Source organism: Alternaria alternata, assembly GCF_001642055.1.
Source record: "Alternaria alternata strain SRC1lrK2f unplaced genomic scaffold CC77scaffold_31, whole genome shotgun sequence".
NCBI classification, from domain to species: Eukaryota; Fungi; Ascomycota; class Dothideomycetes; order Pleosporales; family Pleosporaceae; genus Alternaria; species Alternaria alternata.
In genome coordinates, this window is record NW_017306220.1 from 52,373 (window position 1) to 65,916 (window position 13,544).

At 50.6% G+C, this 13,544-nt stretch overlaps 6 protein-coding genes across 6 annotated transcripts; 2 read left to right on the top strand and 4 right to left on the bottom strand.

Annotated features, from left to right (window-relative positions):
* Window positions 1-8: 8 nt before the first annotated feature.
* On the bottom strand, window positions 9-2,627 carry CC77DRAFT_974966 (C6 transcription factor). Its single transcript, XM_018535910.1, has 8 exons — window positions 2,531-2,627; window positions 2,448-2,471; window positions 2,284-2,396; window positions 1,844-2,232; window positions 1,502-1,797; window positions 1,017-1,451; window positions 730-965; window positions 9-652 (listed from the first exon to the last, which is right to left on the bottom strand). Exons 1-8 carry the CDS (start codon window positions 2,579-2,581, stop codon window positions 220-222), a joined length of 1,977 nt encoding a protein of 658 aa, XP_018379929.1. The 5' UTR covers window positions 2,582-2,627; the 3' UTR covers window positions 9-219.
* A 130-nt stretch (window positions 2,628-2,757) lies between these two features.
* On the top strand, window positions 2,758-4,089 carry CC77DRAFT_974968 (hypothetical protein). Its single transcript, XM_018535911.1, has 2 exons — window positions 2,758-3,300; window positions 3,348-4,089. The coding sequence occupies exons 1-2, from the start codon at window positions 3,090-3,092 to the stop codon at window positions 3,965-3,967; spliced, it is 831 nt and encodes a 276-aa protein (XP_018379930.1). The 5' UTR covers window positions 2,758-3,089; the 3' UTR covers window positions 3,968-4,089.
* CC77DRAFT_558408 (arabinofuranosidase/B-xylosidase precursor) lies at window positions 4,084-6,097 on the bottom strand. Its single transcript, XM_018532176.1, has 2 exons — window positions 5,114-6,097; window positions 4,084-5,064 (listed from the first exon to the last, which is right to left on the bottom strand). Exons 1-2 carry the CDS (start codon window positions 5,691-5,693, stop codon window positions 4,139-4,141), a joined length of 1,506 nt encoding a protein of 501 aa, XP_018379931.1. The 5' UTR covers window positions 5,694-6,097; the 3' UTR covers window positions 4,084-4,138.
* A 759-nt stretch (window positions 6,098-6,856) lies between these two features.
* Window positions 6,857-8,753, bottom strand: CC77DRAFT_558399 (hypothetical protein). Its single transcript, XM_018532175.1, has 5 exons — window positions 8,234-8,753; window positions 8,035-8,181; window positions 7,754-7,979; window positions 7,520-7,702; window positions 6,857-7,472 (listed from the first exon to the last, which is right to left on the bottom strand). Exons 1-5 carry the CDS (start codon window positions 8,494-8,496, stop codon window positions 6,963-6,965), a joined length of 1,329 nt encoding a protein of 442 aa, XP_018379932.1. The 5' UTR covers window positions 8,497-8,753; the 3' UTR covers window positions 6,857-6,962.
* A 1,326-nt stretch (window positions 8,754-10,079) lies between these two features.
* Window positions 10,080-10,812, top strand: CC77DRAFT_1054761 (hypothetical protein). The gene is made up of 2 exons (XM_018527814.1): window positions 10,080-10,337; window positions 10,517-10,812. Exons 1-2 carry the CDS (start codon window positions 10,126-10,128, stop codon window positions 10,776-10,778), a joined length of 474 nt encoding a protein of 157 aa, XP_018379933.1. The 5' UTR covers window positions 10,080-10,125; the 3' UTR covers window positions 10,779-10,812.
* A 355-nt stretch (window positions 10,813-11,167) lies between these two features.
* Window positions 11,168-11,917, bottom strand: CC77DRAFT_1025673 (hypothetical protein; the record flags this gene model as incomplete). Its single annotated transcript, XM_018526111.1, has 1 exon — window positions 11,168-11,917. A coding segment is annotated over exon 1 (659 nt), but the record flags the coding sequence as incomplete, so codon positions are not given.
* Between the last annotated feature and the right edge of the window lie 1,627 nt (window positions 11,918-13,544).

Consider the following 13,544-nt stretch of genomic DNA (forward strand, 5'->3'; position numbering starts at 1 on the left):
GACGTGCTGGTGATAAGCCGTAGGTACAACGTTGTCGAGTTGCACTGTATTGTATCGCATTAGAAGTGGTAAATAGGCTCATTCCTGCTAAGTGCGAAATATAATCATGCAAACAGCTCTCAACATATTGCCAGCGGTTCCATCAACATCGCATTTTATCTGCTTCAGCCGTATCAAGGCTCGCCTTGAATGCTTCCCTCACATCTGAATACGGAAATACTAACGCAGTACGTCTGCAACCGATTCAGTTGATCCCAGCCAGTTAGTCCAAAAACTAAAAGTATCTAAGTCAAGACTACCCTCAGTCCCAGCTGCGCCAGGAAATACGGAACCGTTCCAGGCAGCGGGCATTTCGTGGCAGAGTGTCTGCCGATCCAACGCAGTCGCAATAGGTTTCGTTGTAAAGACCACTGAGCCATCCTCGTGCTGCTCCAGTCCATTGAAGCTTTTCCGTGAAGTTATCAGCGTCTCTGCCGTGTTAAGGAAAGATTTACAAATGAAATAGAGGCGGGAGGATCCAGGAGAGCAGTCTTGAAAGTAGGCCAGAGATTCGACAGTATCTTCAAGAAGATTTAGATCTCTGTCGTTTGCCGTGGCTATGGCATGGGTAAACACAACAAGATACGGTGTGAAGGAAGGGATCAGCAAAGTGCTACAGCGTGGATATTAGTTAGAAATCAAGTGATGAAAACGAGAATCACGAGTACAGTGCCACTGACTCCAACTTACTTCTTAACGTAGCCTATCTTTTGGTAAATGCTGCACGTTCTGAGGCCGATAGAGCATTGTAGATGACTTTCGAGACTCTTTCTTGAAGCATCGTAGCATCGGCTGGATATTTCCACAGTATCGTAGAAGCGGGTTTCGGCTCTATACACGACTGACAGCACCGCGTAGACGATGAAGTCGGCGCTTTCTTTGGCCGTTTGTAATACTTCAGAATAATATGCGCCGGACGGATCAAGCTGCGATTTTGTTAGAGATAATGTCTTACAGTTGCATTAGTGTACCATTACCAACTGTAGCTCTTCCCGTAGATTGATTATTCGTGCCGAAAGCTCTTCCACAAAACACGACCGTTTGTATTGAGAATGCTTTGTTGCACTTGCTGAGTATAGTTGGTCGTAGGTGTCACCTTGAATCCGGGCAAACCGGTAGCAGATATGAGTATACACATCCCAAGGCCACTGCCCGGGGTCTGAAGAAAGCATAAATGGCTCGGCGTCGATGTCATTGTCGTTGAAGTTGGAAGATCGGCCGAGAACGAGGGATAGGTTCTTATCGATTGCGTAGAGACCATAAAAAGCATGACGCTTAGACTGGGCTACTTCTGGCGTGTCGTTGCGATAGGACGACTCCCGATGATTGCCCAGCGTCTGACACATAGTCTGTGCTGCGGAGACGTACATCCAGCACAAGGAAAGTTGTGACTCCTCCTGGGCTCCATATGCCTGCAACACCGTAAGTAGGAGGCTCAGACGACAGGTGTGAGTACCCATACTGCTAAGTAGAGAGCTTGAACATTCTCGAATGTTGGCACAAGGAAGCTTTCGTAGCTCCGTAAGCACTGCTGGAAATTTGCCTTGCAAACCTTTGCGCAGTCTTCCAGATCGTATTCCGAAAACATGGGGTCGTCATGCTGAGAGAGGTCTTGGAAAATGTGAAAGAGCACACCATGCATTAAGGCCAGTGACCCCACAGAAAGCTCCTCTACCGGGAAGTACACCTTCTGACAGAGTTGTTCAAACCGCGTGTAATCGGTCCAGCTACTTGAGACTGCAGATAATAGTGGTGACACTAGTAACCGTTAGCGCTTGTTGTAGACGAGAATCACCAGGACAACCTTTCGCCTTCTTGACTACAGCAATAACAACATCGGCCGGCAACAATCTGACCTTCCTCTGAATGCCCTTGTTATGATGATCTATGTTATCTTGCTGCTCCGATATCTCAATCGCGACCAGGTTGTTATGTAATGACGACAAAGCTGATCTTACTTCGGGATCTGGGTTCGTTCTTAGTATGCTGCTGGCGGCTCTGCTGGCCTCCAAAGTCTCCTTGTTGAAGGACGACTCTCCTTCAAATGGAGTTAGTGGTCTAGAAGTCTCTTGGTTCGTTGTTGACGTTGTTGTGGACCGAATGTCGTCGTTATCTGACGACCTGTGCACGATGACTTTAAGATCTCCTTCAATAGCGCGGAGACGCTCTTGGATCACTTCGAGCTGCTTCTCGCTAGGGTTCTTAGAGATAAAATCGTAAGGACAGAGGTTTCACGCGACATACTACTGGTTTGATATGACAATGCGAGGGCGCTGCTCGGTGGTTCTCGAAGTGGGCTGACATTGCACACCCAGAATCTGGCAGCTCGAGCATGGGAAGCTCTTGTTGCAGCGCGTCTGCATACACTTAGCATAATGTCGCATGATGATTGCCAGCCCCATGTTTACCTTCCTGGCACGACAGTTCTCGCACTAGTGTGATTGTCAGCTTCAATGTCCTTAATACGCTAGTAGCAAGAAGGGTAATTTACTGCACGAGACAAAGATGCAACCTGCTCGTTACGGACGCTCGGCTCCGTCATGTTGTGGTGGATAATGTTGACTGTCGTAGATTAGCCTGGTGTGAATGCAAGAGTGGGCGATGTTGTTCTCGGTCGTCCCTCGGCTTGCGCGGACACCGATGCTGGCGCCCGCGGCTAGGGCCCTCGGACTCCGATAAAGTTCGCACCGGTCAACTGGTCTTAACCTGCTACTCAATCGCGAAAGTTGCTCAGCGCATTCCAAAATGCAGTCAACTTAGTGCTTCGATGCTTCAGCCACCACGCGGTCAGCGTACACATCTCATGTCTTATACCATACTTTGCGATGTACGCTACCAATGCGCTGCTTTTCCCTGAATTCGGTCCGATGATGCTACGACGCTGGAGTACTCTGTGCACTGGATAAGCTTACTGGTCCCTAGGGCTCCTCTCAATCTCGACAGGAAATCTCGGCTCGGAAAGCTAGGCTCACCGAAGGGTATTCCAAAAGCTCATTTACAGGTTCCTCAGTCCCAAGCATAACTCTACATTCACCTTCGTGCCTTCGTCAATGCCTGCAACCCAGACCCCGTTTAGATCTTCAGAAGAAGGTGTTCCCATCTCCCGGCAGAAGAGATTAGGAGACAGTCTTGTATCGGGGCTTGAGAAGATAGGTGGTTCTTTAAACAGCTTCTCGAACCGAATCGGATCTGAAGCATGGTGGCCTACTACACTTGATCATGAGTGCGAGAAAGCGGCTCGAATATTGTCATCGTTCTGCAGTATGTTCACTCTGCCAGCTCAAGAAGAGGTTGCTAACTTTTCGCAGAGGATGAATGCTATCCTGAGCGGTCTTTAGCACCCGATTCTCCAGGTCCAAAAAGCAAACCGAAGGTTGTGGTTAAGATACCGCAAAGGGTATTCCAAAATTGTGTCGGGCTCGCTATCTTCACTGTCATGCGCAGTGGATTCTCAATCTCTACTGCTGGTGGATCTGGCGTCGTCATTGCCAGGAAAGAAGACGGTGACTGGTCCCCGCCATCTGGAATCCACGTACAAACTTTAGGTCTTGGTTTCATGGTTGGGATCGATATCTACGACTGTATCGTCGTGATTAACAGCTACGAAGCACTCAAATCATTCAATAGATTCCGCTTTACGCTAGGCGGTGAGATGAGTGCTGTAGCAGGGCCAATAGGGGTTGGTGGGCTATTGGAGGTCGAACTGTCCGAAACACATAAGCCTTTATGGACTTATATGAAGAGCCGAGGAGTCTACTGTGGGCTTCAGTTGGACACGACTATCGTCATCGAGAGATACAACGAGAACGCAAGGTTCTATGGCAGGAAGATCTCTATTGACGAGATCTTCGCAGGTCAGGTTACAAACGTTCCACTTCAGGCAAAGATGCTCATGGAAGCAGCACGTAGGGCGGAGGGGCGAGTATGAGTGTTATCAGTAACTGCCTAGGATTGCACTAAGATCGCAGATTAGCTCCCACCAGATATTGCGAAGAAAAGAGATCGTATGAAGACTACCTAGCATTGTCATTTGAAACAACTACTTTAGCTACGCGAGCATTGATGCTCCAGCATCCATTCCACCACGGTTATGAACACTCTACGCCAACCCCTTCTCAAGTGTCCAAGTAGCATCAGCATTGAACGACGCCTGAGCATCAAAGTCATGAACACCCCCATTACTCGCAATATCCCCGATATTGTTGAAATGCCTGATGTACCGAGTGGGATACCCCCATGCGCGGATCGAACTACCAGAACCAGAAAAACCAGTCTGGGGACAGAACGTCGCATCCTCCTTGAACGCCTTACTTCCATCACTCGCCTGCACCTGCAACACGAAGTTGTAGTGACGAATATAACTCCCAGCCGTATCCTTCGACTCGAACGAAAAGCAAGCACTGTTCGCAAGACCAGCGCGCACTGTCCAACTAGCCTGTCTCTTCAACAATGCAGTGCTGCTCGAAGACACAACCTGCGTGTTCACTGTCGCGCCATTATGCGCGAGATACCGGTCCGTGTATCCAGCTGTTGTCGCACGGAGCGAGATCGAAGAACCGACTGTGTATGCCGGGCCGCTAGTCAAGGACGTTGTTGCATATTTCGCCGCAACGACGTTCGCTTGGACCGCGGTCTCCGTTGCATCGGTTGGGTAACCGGATGTCATGACGCCTTCGTAAAAGGTTCCTTGAGCACCGTTGCTGTTGTCACCACCGATACCGAGAATGATGGCGCCTTCTTTGCTCATGGGGTTGTAGCCTGAAGCACTGGGGCGCGCGCCATTGTAGTATGTTGACAGTGCGCCAGAGGCAGCATTACCTCCCTTGATAGCCCACTTGTTTGCTCCGCCCTTGAGGAGGGTGGTCAAGAAGCGGTAGGATACTGAAGGGTCGGCAGGATTGTTCTTTGGGTTCGCGCCGGAGAAAAGACCATTTTCTAGGTCGGCCATGACCCAGGGTCCACTGCCGGAACCGGAGCCCCAGACGGTATTGTCGCCAAAGTAGATGGCTTCCATGTGTCCATTACCTGCGGCATTTGTTAGTTGGGATTGAAGGTGTCGTTTTGTGCCATTTACCTGTGTCGAGGTTGTTGGTTTCTGCGTTTCCATAATCGAAACAACATGCGCCATTGTAATGCGTGCCATCAAGCACAGCATACATGCCCTCTGCTGCGTCACCAGTCGCCGAACCGCTCACTTTGTTATTGCGATAGCCAGTACCCGGGCTTACAAAGACGCCATACGCCTTCTGGCCGTTTAGCGTGACTGGTGCACCATCAGCTGCAGCCAAGTTGTCATAGCCGTTAGCTTCCGGGCCCTTGAAGCCTCCTGGTGGAGCTTGTGTGAGGTGGTTGCCACGACCAGACTGGTCGTAGATGATGGTGATGAGGCAAGTGGTGTTAGCGCAAAATTTGTCTTGCGTTGCTGCATTAGCAACACCACCAGCAGACAGAGGTGCGATGTTGGTGGTAGCGCCGTCAGAACCGCGCTTGACCTGGTAGAGGGAGCCGCTGAAAGAGCTGTATAAGGCGCGGGTGGTGCTGTGAGCAGCGATGCAAGGGGTATTGCCGGTGGCGTAGATATCGCAGGGTCCAGCGGTAACAACCGAAGCCGTAGCCGCAAGGCCTAGAACGAGGGTGTTCCTTTGTGAAGGCATGTCTGGGTTTTGTCGCGATTGGCACAAGAGGATTGATCGTCTGGATCAACCAAAAGGTTTGTACATGGGCGATATTTAAACAAATGGCGTTGCATCGTTGTTGACATGGTCATCTAAATCGTTGCAACTCTCCGTCCGTACACTAGATGAGAATAGAAGCTCGATATCCGGGGTATGGAGTTTTCCCTCCAACAGCGACGAAGCATGTACCTTTACGAGCGCTAATATGTCACGAGGTTGCAACTCCAGGTTTTCCGCGGCGTGCCTCCCCAAGATTTTGGTGTATATTTTGCGGGGATGACAGGGTTTACGGTCGTAGTACGGTTGTAGTGCCGGAAGATTTAAGCTTTTGCCGAGGAACATCTGTCGAGAGACAAGACCGAAGCTAGCGCTCGTAAACAGGCGTTCCAAGCCCGGGGTAAGCTCCGATGCGTTTAAACATTTGAACGTAACTTCCCATGGAGAATCGGTTGGTATCCTCTATAGTTCACAACGCTCCATATTCTAGACTTTGCGCGACTGGCCGCTAGATCGATATACTGTTTGCAACCACTTTGCCGTTCTTCCAAGCTTTCTGGTAGTTGTGTAGGTGTACGAGAGTGACGTAGTAGGTGGTTTCGAAACGCCTCTTTAGTGGACTCATGTATTCTGAAATACACCAGTAGCGGTCCCACGATGGAAGGAGTCCGGGAAACCGTAAATCGACCGCTTATATTCTGCTTATTCTTGGCGCCTGCCTTGTTGGGATGATGGGTTTTCCTCAGTTGGCGTGGCCGATGTTCGCCGGGTAAGTTGAAATGCGGTAGATCTATGGTCTCAAAACCAGAAAGAGTTCGCAAAGAACAAAGCTACTCTGGTATGGAGACAAAGCGCCGTCAAAATAGATGATAAGATTCGTGATGGCGTCATTGAGGTCCGGAATTCTGAATAAGTGTGAGCCGTCAAGCATCGACGTCCAACCAAGCCCGGGTTGAGTACACGCATGTGCGATCATGGCAATGCATTGAATCATGTGTGCTGTCAGCTTATCGTCAATATGAGGACGACCAGGCCCCATTGAGTTACTTCAAAGTCTAACGACAAACTCCTTATACGGTAGTTGAACATGGTATCATATGCTAAAGCGATGCAAAAAGAAGCCACCAGAAATATAGCGCCGCAGGAATTCCGCTCGTGATTCCGCATGGGAGCAAGGCACACATGCTCTTCATGCGCATCGTAATCGATTCCAATCAGACGCGCCCGTCACGATCATGAGTTTGTCGTGCGTCACCGATCGTGTCCGCGAGATCTTGGCGCTAATGGTGGTAACGGCATGTGGTTCTCGTGGAGGTCTCCATGGGTCGCGTATCGCGAAGGACGTCTTTGTCCCGACTCGACTTGTAGTTCCACCTCGCGTTCCACCGTAATTGTCATATCCGAATCCAGCTCTTCTGCCGAACTTCTTTTAATCTTGCCCCAAAGACGCGACATGCCCTTCTTTGGCGATTCCTCCTCTTCCAAAATCGCTTCTTGACTACTGCCTCGCTCCAGGTCGCCTTCCGTATCAGCCCAATGCTTCATCTCATAGCTCTGTCCTTTGTCGTTTGCGAGTTCCGGTACACTGCGGGGTGCTGCGGATCGTCGCCTCGAGCCATTTGACGCTGACGGATTGGCGGTTAGCGTCTTCGATGAATCACCGGCCGATTTCTTGAAGGATATGCCACCTGAGAGTGATTTTGAAAGACTGAAGGGTATCTTCGCGAAGAGTGGTTTGAGTACGGGGGCCGAGGCGCATATCTGTTCTTGGTGAGAATCGTTGCAAAGTTCGGACATGCGAAACTTACCACTCCCAAATCAATCTCCACTGCAGCTGCAATCCAAAGTGGATATGCGTACCAGGTCTGGTCGTACTCATTGAAGAGGCTTCGGTAGATATACCATGTACGGACGATGCCGGCACCTGTAACGATCAATCCCATACCGAATAGCGATGCTACAGCCATGCGCTCACGGAGCCGCATATGGAGCTGAACACTGTTAACCGCAGTCTCGTGTTTGGAATGTTCAAATCAACTTACACCAAGAACCAAGGGTATCGGCGTTATCGTGGTAAGAAGATCTGCGACACAGCTCATGATGCCGCAAATGAGGGTCATGACCGCTTCGTCCATGCAGGTGTCTGCGGGAGCACCGATGGTCCAGTAATTCTTCACGGGAGTGCAGAAGAAAATGCCGATGAACGTCCATGATATGAAGAGGCCAATCGTATAGGCGACGTTGGCGTGGATCGCCCATTTAAACCAGCTATCGCACAGTTGTCAGTACGTCGAGTTTGTGAGCCATGTCAATGGCGACTTACGACTTTCCAGTGTCTGTGACCAGTCGGTAATAGAAGCAATGTAGAGAAAGTCTCGTGAAGGTCGCCGCCGCTACGAACACGACCTTGGCCGTCATGGCGATCTTTGAGGTTGGCACGAACATGGGAAAGGGTATATCCCATACATGTCTATTGCGATAAGTCAGCAATGTCTTGGGCAGAAGCGATGCGCGATGCCTACCTATTCCACCCGAATCTTTGATTCGCTAGGATAACAACAGCAGTGAGACCGAGCGTGAAGAGCAGCGCAAGCAGGATGAAAACATCATCAATACCGAACCATCTCTTTATTACTATACGCGTATATATACGAGCAGCAACAGTGATTGTTGCCAGCGATATGAAGATGGAGTTGACAATGACAAGTGCAGGGCCACGCGTGACTGGGTTGTCGTAATTTGGAGTAGGCCAGGACAAGAGGATATCCACTGGTGGCAGCTGCATACTGGATTATCTTGGGCCTGCCCGGGGGAGTATGCGAGACATGCGGGCGTAGACGATTGACGAGCTGCAGGTAGGCGGGCAAGATCAAAGAGACAAGATCGAGGACGCGGGTCGGAACTAGCACAGGGCCTCGATGTTATGTTCAGTGGAGAGTGGGGCTTTGCAGCACATGGCCGTTAGCTCCATCCATGTCGTGAAGCGCACATTGGAGCTTTGGCTACCGTTACGACGCTGGTGTCGCACTGGCTTCGAAGCTTTGCTGGTACACGGACCGTACGTTAGGCACAATAATCTGGCGTATCAGCGGGGTGCTACGTGTGGCGCACAAACTCTCCGCGAAGTGTGGAACCGAGAATCACAACGAATGGTTCTGCGTGACCGCACCATCCAGGCATCATAGCCAACACCTAGACGCGTTCTTACTATCAAGATCTGCCCAGGCATTCAAATTGCATCTTCATCGCCTCGTGGAGTAGTCTCTTGTGGTTCCTTAGCAAAGGGGTGTGCTCCATGGCTATCGCTGGAGAACCGGAACCCAATCTCCGCCTCGCCACACTACGAGAAATGCCGCCACAGCAGCGAAAATGGACTTTCCTTGCCTGAGGACGCGGTCATGTCTCAGGGTTTTCGTTCGAGTCGTGCAACCTGTAGCTACGGGAACTAGGTCTTGGCCATGTCGGAAGCATTTGGCAGGCACCATCTGAGCCAGTCCGGCAATAACGGGGGTCTGGGTGTGTCATCGAGAGTTTCCAGACCCTGAAACCATGTGTTGAAAGTAGCAGTCGGCGCGAAACATGATGTTGTTCAAAGGTTCAGTGGTTCTGGAGGGAAGGTAAGCCAGAGACTCCGTGCAGCTCCGATCAGGCGCCCAACACTAGCGGGCGCCGTATCAGGCTTAGACCCGGATCTATGTCACCCTGCAGCGATCCATTGATGTCCGCCCACAGTAAGTCTCCATCGTCAAACCTAAAATTGCGGAGCCACCTTGATCTAATTGCGATCCGCTGAGTTCACGACGACTGTGCCACCTGCACTTTGCTCTCCCAGCACCTCCTGGTGCAACTATCTCCGGAGGCACCGCCGTAACGGGAACCAGGGACTGGCTGACAGCGGAATGGCTGTGGCATTGAGTCTTGCCATTATCCAACAATATCGATAGATCATGCGGTTTTGGTGTTACTGGGTGCAGTGCGTAATACGCCGACACCAAGGTACTGCAGCTTACGCGTGCCGTCGCATTTCACAGCACTCACCTTTTGATGACTGAGGTGCGGTGTACGACCAGAGCCTTGACTGAATCTTCGACCTATGACGCCTACATGTGAGTGTAAAGAATCCTTTACTTTTATCTCGGTTCCGAAAGCCGTGCCGCTGGACCCATATGCAAAATCCTCCGCATCGGCGAGGCATTCACGATCAGGCCCCTGACTCGACATGAGGCTCCCGAGACAAGGGTGGCTCTGCGAGGCTGCCAGCTGATCGCGAGGCTTGAGCAGTGCGGCGTGCTCTCGAGACGGTGCACGGCATGGCACGGTCTTCAATTCTCATCCAGTTATGCCCGTTGCAATACCGGCTCAGCGACTCCCTCAGGCCCAATGCGATATCATAGCAGGTACGCGCAATAAATTCATGGGGTTTCTTGCAGCAAGAGTACGCAATGCACCCGCATTGATTGGGGTTCTCTCGTTTATCTCATCTGTAGCAATGATCCAAGCCAGGAACATGATTCGGCCCCGGCCCCCTCAATTCTTGGTAGAAATGCAGATCCATCAACAACGCACGCTCCGCGAACAAAAGCAAAATAAGGCGTCCAATGTGCAGGAGACCAAGAAACACCGACCGTGAGCCTTCTACGTTGAGCAAAAGGAATCATGCCATGTTCCTCATTCGGATCAGCCGATTCTCAATTCGCATCTCCGGCCACGTGTGAGTTTTACGCCATGGCGCAAGCCATTCTATCTGACGCGCTGCATCGGCCCTTTTGATACACAGTTTTTGCCAGGCTACTCCTTGTGTTCAGACGGACTAAAGAGACTGAGAGTCAGGCACAACACTCGCCCATGTATTTTGCCGCTCCCATTGCCGGTCCTAGACTACGGGTGCTTGCATGCGATCCGCTATGGTGGGTAACATATGCAGCCAGCATGCCTTTTTTCATATTCCCAATGAGTTCAGCACTAGTGGACGAAACAGAGGTTTTGACAACTAGTAGTAGCAGCTTTGTCGTGATACATGTCAGGGATAGTTGGTGGCAACGCATGTTGGATGCGCAAAATGGCTAAAGGTGTTTGCACAACGAGGTGTATTTACGTAGGTATGTGTAACAAAACGCCAATGGATTACTACATCCTTACATCTTCAGCCCTGATGTTGTTTAGGTAGTAGGCGCTGAGTCTTACAAGTTATACATGAGCTCCTACGAAGGACAGTCACCACATGGCTGAATGGCGACTCATGCTAATGTTAAGCGCAAGATGTTCATAGAACTACTTCATTCGGCAGCCACTGCGTGCAAGTCTCATGTCTCCACCTGGTAGTACCCGTGCTGATCTCCCGATGAATCCACCTTCTCGTGACACCGGTGCTAGAACACGGCTCTTGCGCAAATGACTACGCAAGTGACCATGTCGCATACATAAAACCATGAACAATTTTTCAGGATCATACAAAGGGTCCACTTCCTCAGCATCTTCCACTCGCCCACCCCTCCACGCAACGTTGCAAATCAATTCATTCATGCCGCCTGAAGATCTTCTTCGTCAAAGCCACAAAGGTGTCGCGCACCGATCGTCCCAAAGGAGGATTTCTGGAAAAGTCGTACCAAGCCTTCCCTGCTCCGTGTTCGGTATCCTGCTTACATCGACCGAAAAGATGCTTCAAATTTTTTGAAATCTGTGGATCACCCGGCTCACGCTGCTGGTCCAATCTCTCATGTAGTCTGTCCCACTCGACTCCTTTGCATTCCCCGTTGCGATGGCAAAAGCGTTCCCAGTCTTCGGAATACATGAGACCAGTGTGAACGAGGAAGGGTTCAGTCTCGTCTGCCTGGTAGGTCCATGTACCGTCGTTCCAGCCAAAGTTGCCGCACATGCATGGGTAGTTGCGAGCTCTCTTGTCCCAATCGCTCGAGATGGCTTCGCCGCCTGGGTTTACACAGATTGGTAAGCTAAAACCACCTGGAACTTTTCCAAGATTCTTGCCCATCGCTCGATCGCGCTTCGCAGCCTCGGATATTGTGTGGTAGTCCCGGTTGCGTATGGCGTCTTGCAGATTGTTCTCATGAACAAATATTGCGGAACGAACGATATCCTCTTTGGTGATGCCGTGTGGGGTAGGCCGCCCTGATTTCGAGTCGAAGTTTCGATAGCCAGTAGGGCCGTGGATGAGGGCCATGTCATTTTGCCGATGATCGTACTCCCTAGAGACTTCGAGGGCATACATGTAGTATACAGAGTTTGGATGGTCTGGCAAGCAAGCTCTGTTCTCTTGAGGTCCACGCGTATCCCACTCACAATATCCAGTCTGTACATTTGCCTGAACAATGTATGATCTCTCCTGTGCCCAGATTCCATTGAGAGTGGTGGAAAAGATTGTCCTGAGGAACGACTCTTGGAGAGGTTGTTGGACGTTTTCGTCTCTCCTGAAGAAGTATTCACCTGCTATGACATCTACCAGATCTTGACCAGGTGTGTTAGGTCGATGCCCCATGATCGACTGCATGCCAAACGTTTCATTGCTAATCATAGCATGGCGGAACTCGTTGAGCGACGAGTGTATGTTCTCTTCTAGATTGGAACTGATGTGTCTGGGATCAGGACGAACGGCATTGAACCAACCAACAACCGAGACGTAGGTAGCTGTCAATAAGTTTGTCATCGCAACTCCGGTCGTCGCTGCGATACCGAACACGGGAAGCGCCATTACTCCGCCAGCCATTAATCCTGCTCCTCCAACAATAGCCATTGCTAGTTTCTCATACCTTCTCAGATCCATGAGTTTCTTCTGGAGTTGCCTCTCTATGCGCGGCGAAGCGCTATATGTCCTGATAAGTTCAGGGATCTGGCCGTCAGTGTACGTCGCGCCTTCGCGCATAGCCTCGCGCTGGCTCTTAAAGAGATGATCGATACCAGATATCTGTTCGAAGACAAAGTATGCCATTTGTCTTTCGTATGGCGACAACTCTGGGTTCAGCAATTGACAGGACGTCAACGAACACTCCCCGACACTGTCGCAGGTCATTGAACTTGGTGGTAGATCAGGGGTGAAGTTATCGCGAAGGTATAGCGGGAATGTCGTGTACCGGTAGTCACGACGGAATAGATCCACATGGACCCGGGTACAATTGGCCACCAGGCCCCGAAAGTAGGGCCAAGATATATTACTGGGAACCTCAAGGTCACAGCTTGAGTATATACCGGTGGAAGCAAGCGAGTTCTCGGAGAGTTCGCCGGCTGAGAATTGCCTCTGAGATGGGTGAGGATGGTCGCTGAACGCGACCGTGGCATTGGCAATGGCGAGGGCAACGTCTGCGAAAAGCAGCCACATGTAAAACAGGACCTGAAAGATCTCCATGATCTTCGTAAGGTTGTGGTTGCCGGTGTTTGTTGTAATCTCGATGCGGTATCTCGTGAGAATCTGACTGTTCTGGAAGATTAGCGGAATGAGTAAGGTAAAGTTTAACCTCGAAGGGAGGAAGGCTCTTATGCTTTAGAGCAACTATTCTTTGTGGGAGGCAGTGCCTTTCTCCCATAGTTCTCGTGTGATCTGTCTTCGGACATCTGGCATAGTATTGGTCGCCATGGATGAACAGTAGTTTGGTAATCGGCTAAGCCCAACTTCCAAGGTTGGATGGAGGCCCCACAGTCCATGTCAGCCAATGAGCGCTACGCAGAGCAATGAAAATAATTGTACACTCTGAATTTGTTGGAAAAGACATAGCCACAAGACGGAAAAGGACAACGAGTAGGTTTTCTCGCTCATGAGTACCGCGGCTGTTTGAGCAAAAGTGTGATGAAATAATTCAACGAACACGATTGGGCAGCGCGGTT

Coding starts and splice junctions, on each gene's coding strand:
- CC77DRAFT_974968 (XM_018535911.1), top strand. CDS start 3,090: ATGCCTGCAACCCAGACCCCGTTTAGATCTTCAGAAGAAGGTGTTCCC. Junction 3,301..3,347: donor AATATTGTCATCGTTCTGCA/GTATGTTCACTC, acceptor AACTTTTCGCAG/AGGATGAATGCTATCCTGAG.
- CC77DRAFT_974966 (XM_018535910.1), bottom strand. CDS start 2,581: ATGACGGAGCCGAGCGTCCGTAACGAGCAGGTTGCATCTTTGTCTCGT. Junction 2,397..2,447: donor AGAACTGTCGTGCCAGGAAG/GTAAACATGGGG, acceptor AAGTGTATGCAG/ACGCGCTGCAACAAGAGCTT. Junction 2,233..2,283: donor ATTGTCATATCAAACCAGTA/GTATGTCGCGTG, acceptor TAAGAACCCTAG/CGAGAAGCAGCTCGAAGTGA.
- CC77DRAFT_558399 (XM_018532175.1), bottom strand. CDS start 8,496: ATGCAGCTGCCACCAGTGGATATCCTCTTGTCCTGGCCTACTCCAAAT. Junction 7,703..7,753: donor CGATACCCTTGGTTCTTGGT/GTAAGTTGATTT, acceptor AACAGTGTTCAG/CTCCATATGCGGCTCCGTGA. Junction 7,473..7,519: donor TGGAGATTGATTTGGGAGTG/GTAAGTTTCGCA, acceptor CACCAAGAACAG/ATATGCGCCTCGGCCCCCGT.
- CC77DRAFT_558408 (XM_018532176.1), bottom strand. CDS start 5,693: ATGCCTTCACAAAGGAACACCCTCGTTCTAGGCCTTGCGGCTACGGCT. Junction 5,065..5,113: donor AACCAACAACCTCGACACAG/GTAAATGGCACA, acceptor CAAATGCCGCAG/GTAATGGACACATGGAAGCC.
- CC77DRAFT_1054761 (XM_018527814.1), top strand. CDS start 10,126: ATGGGGTTTCTTGCAGCAAGAGTACGCAATGCACCCGCATTGATTGGG. Junction 10,338..10,516: donor GAGACCAAGAAACACCGACC/GTGAGCCTTCTA, acceptor CCTTGTGTTCAG/ACGGACTAAAGAGACTGAGA.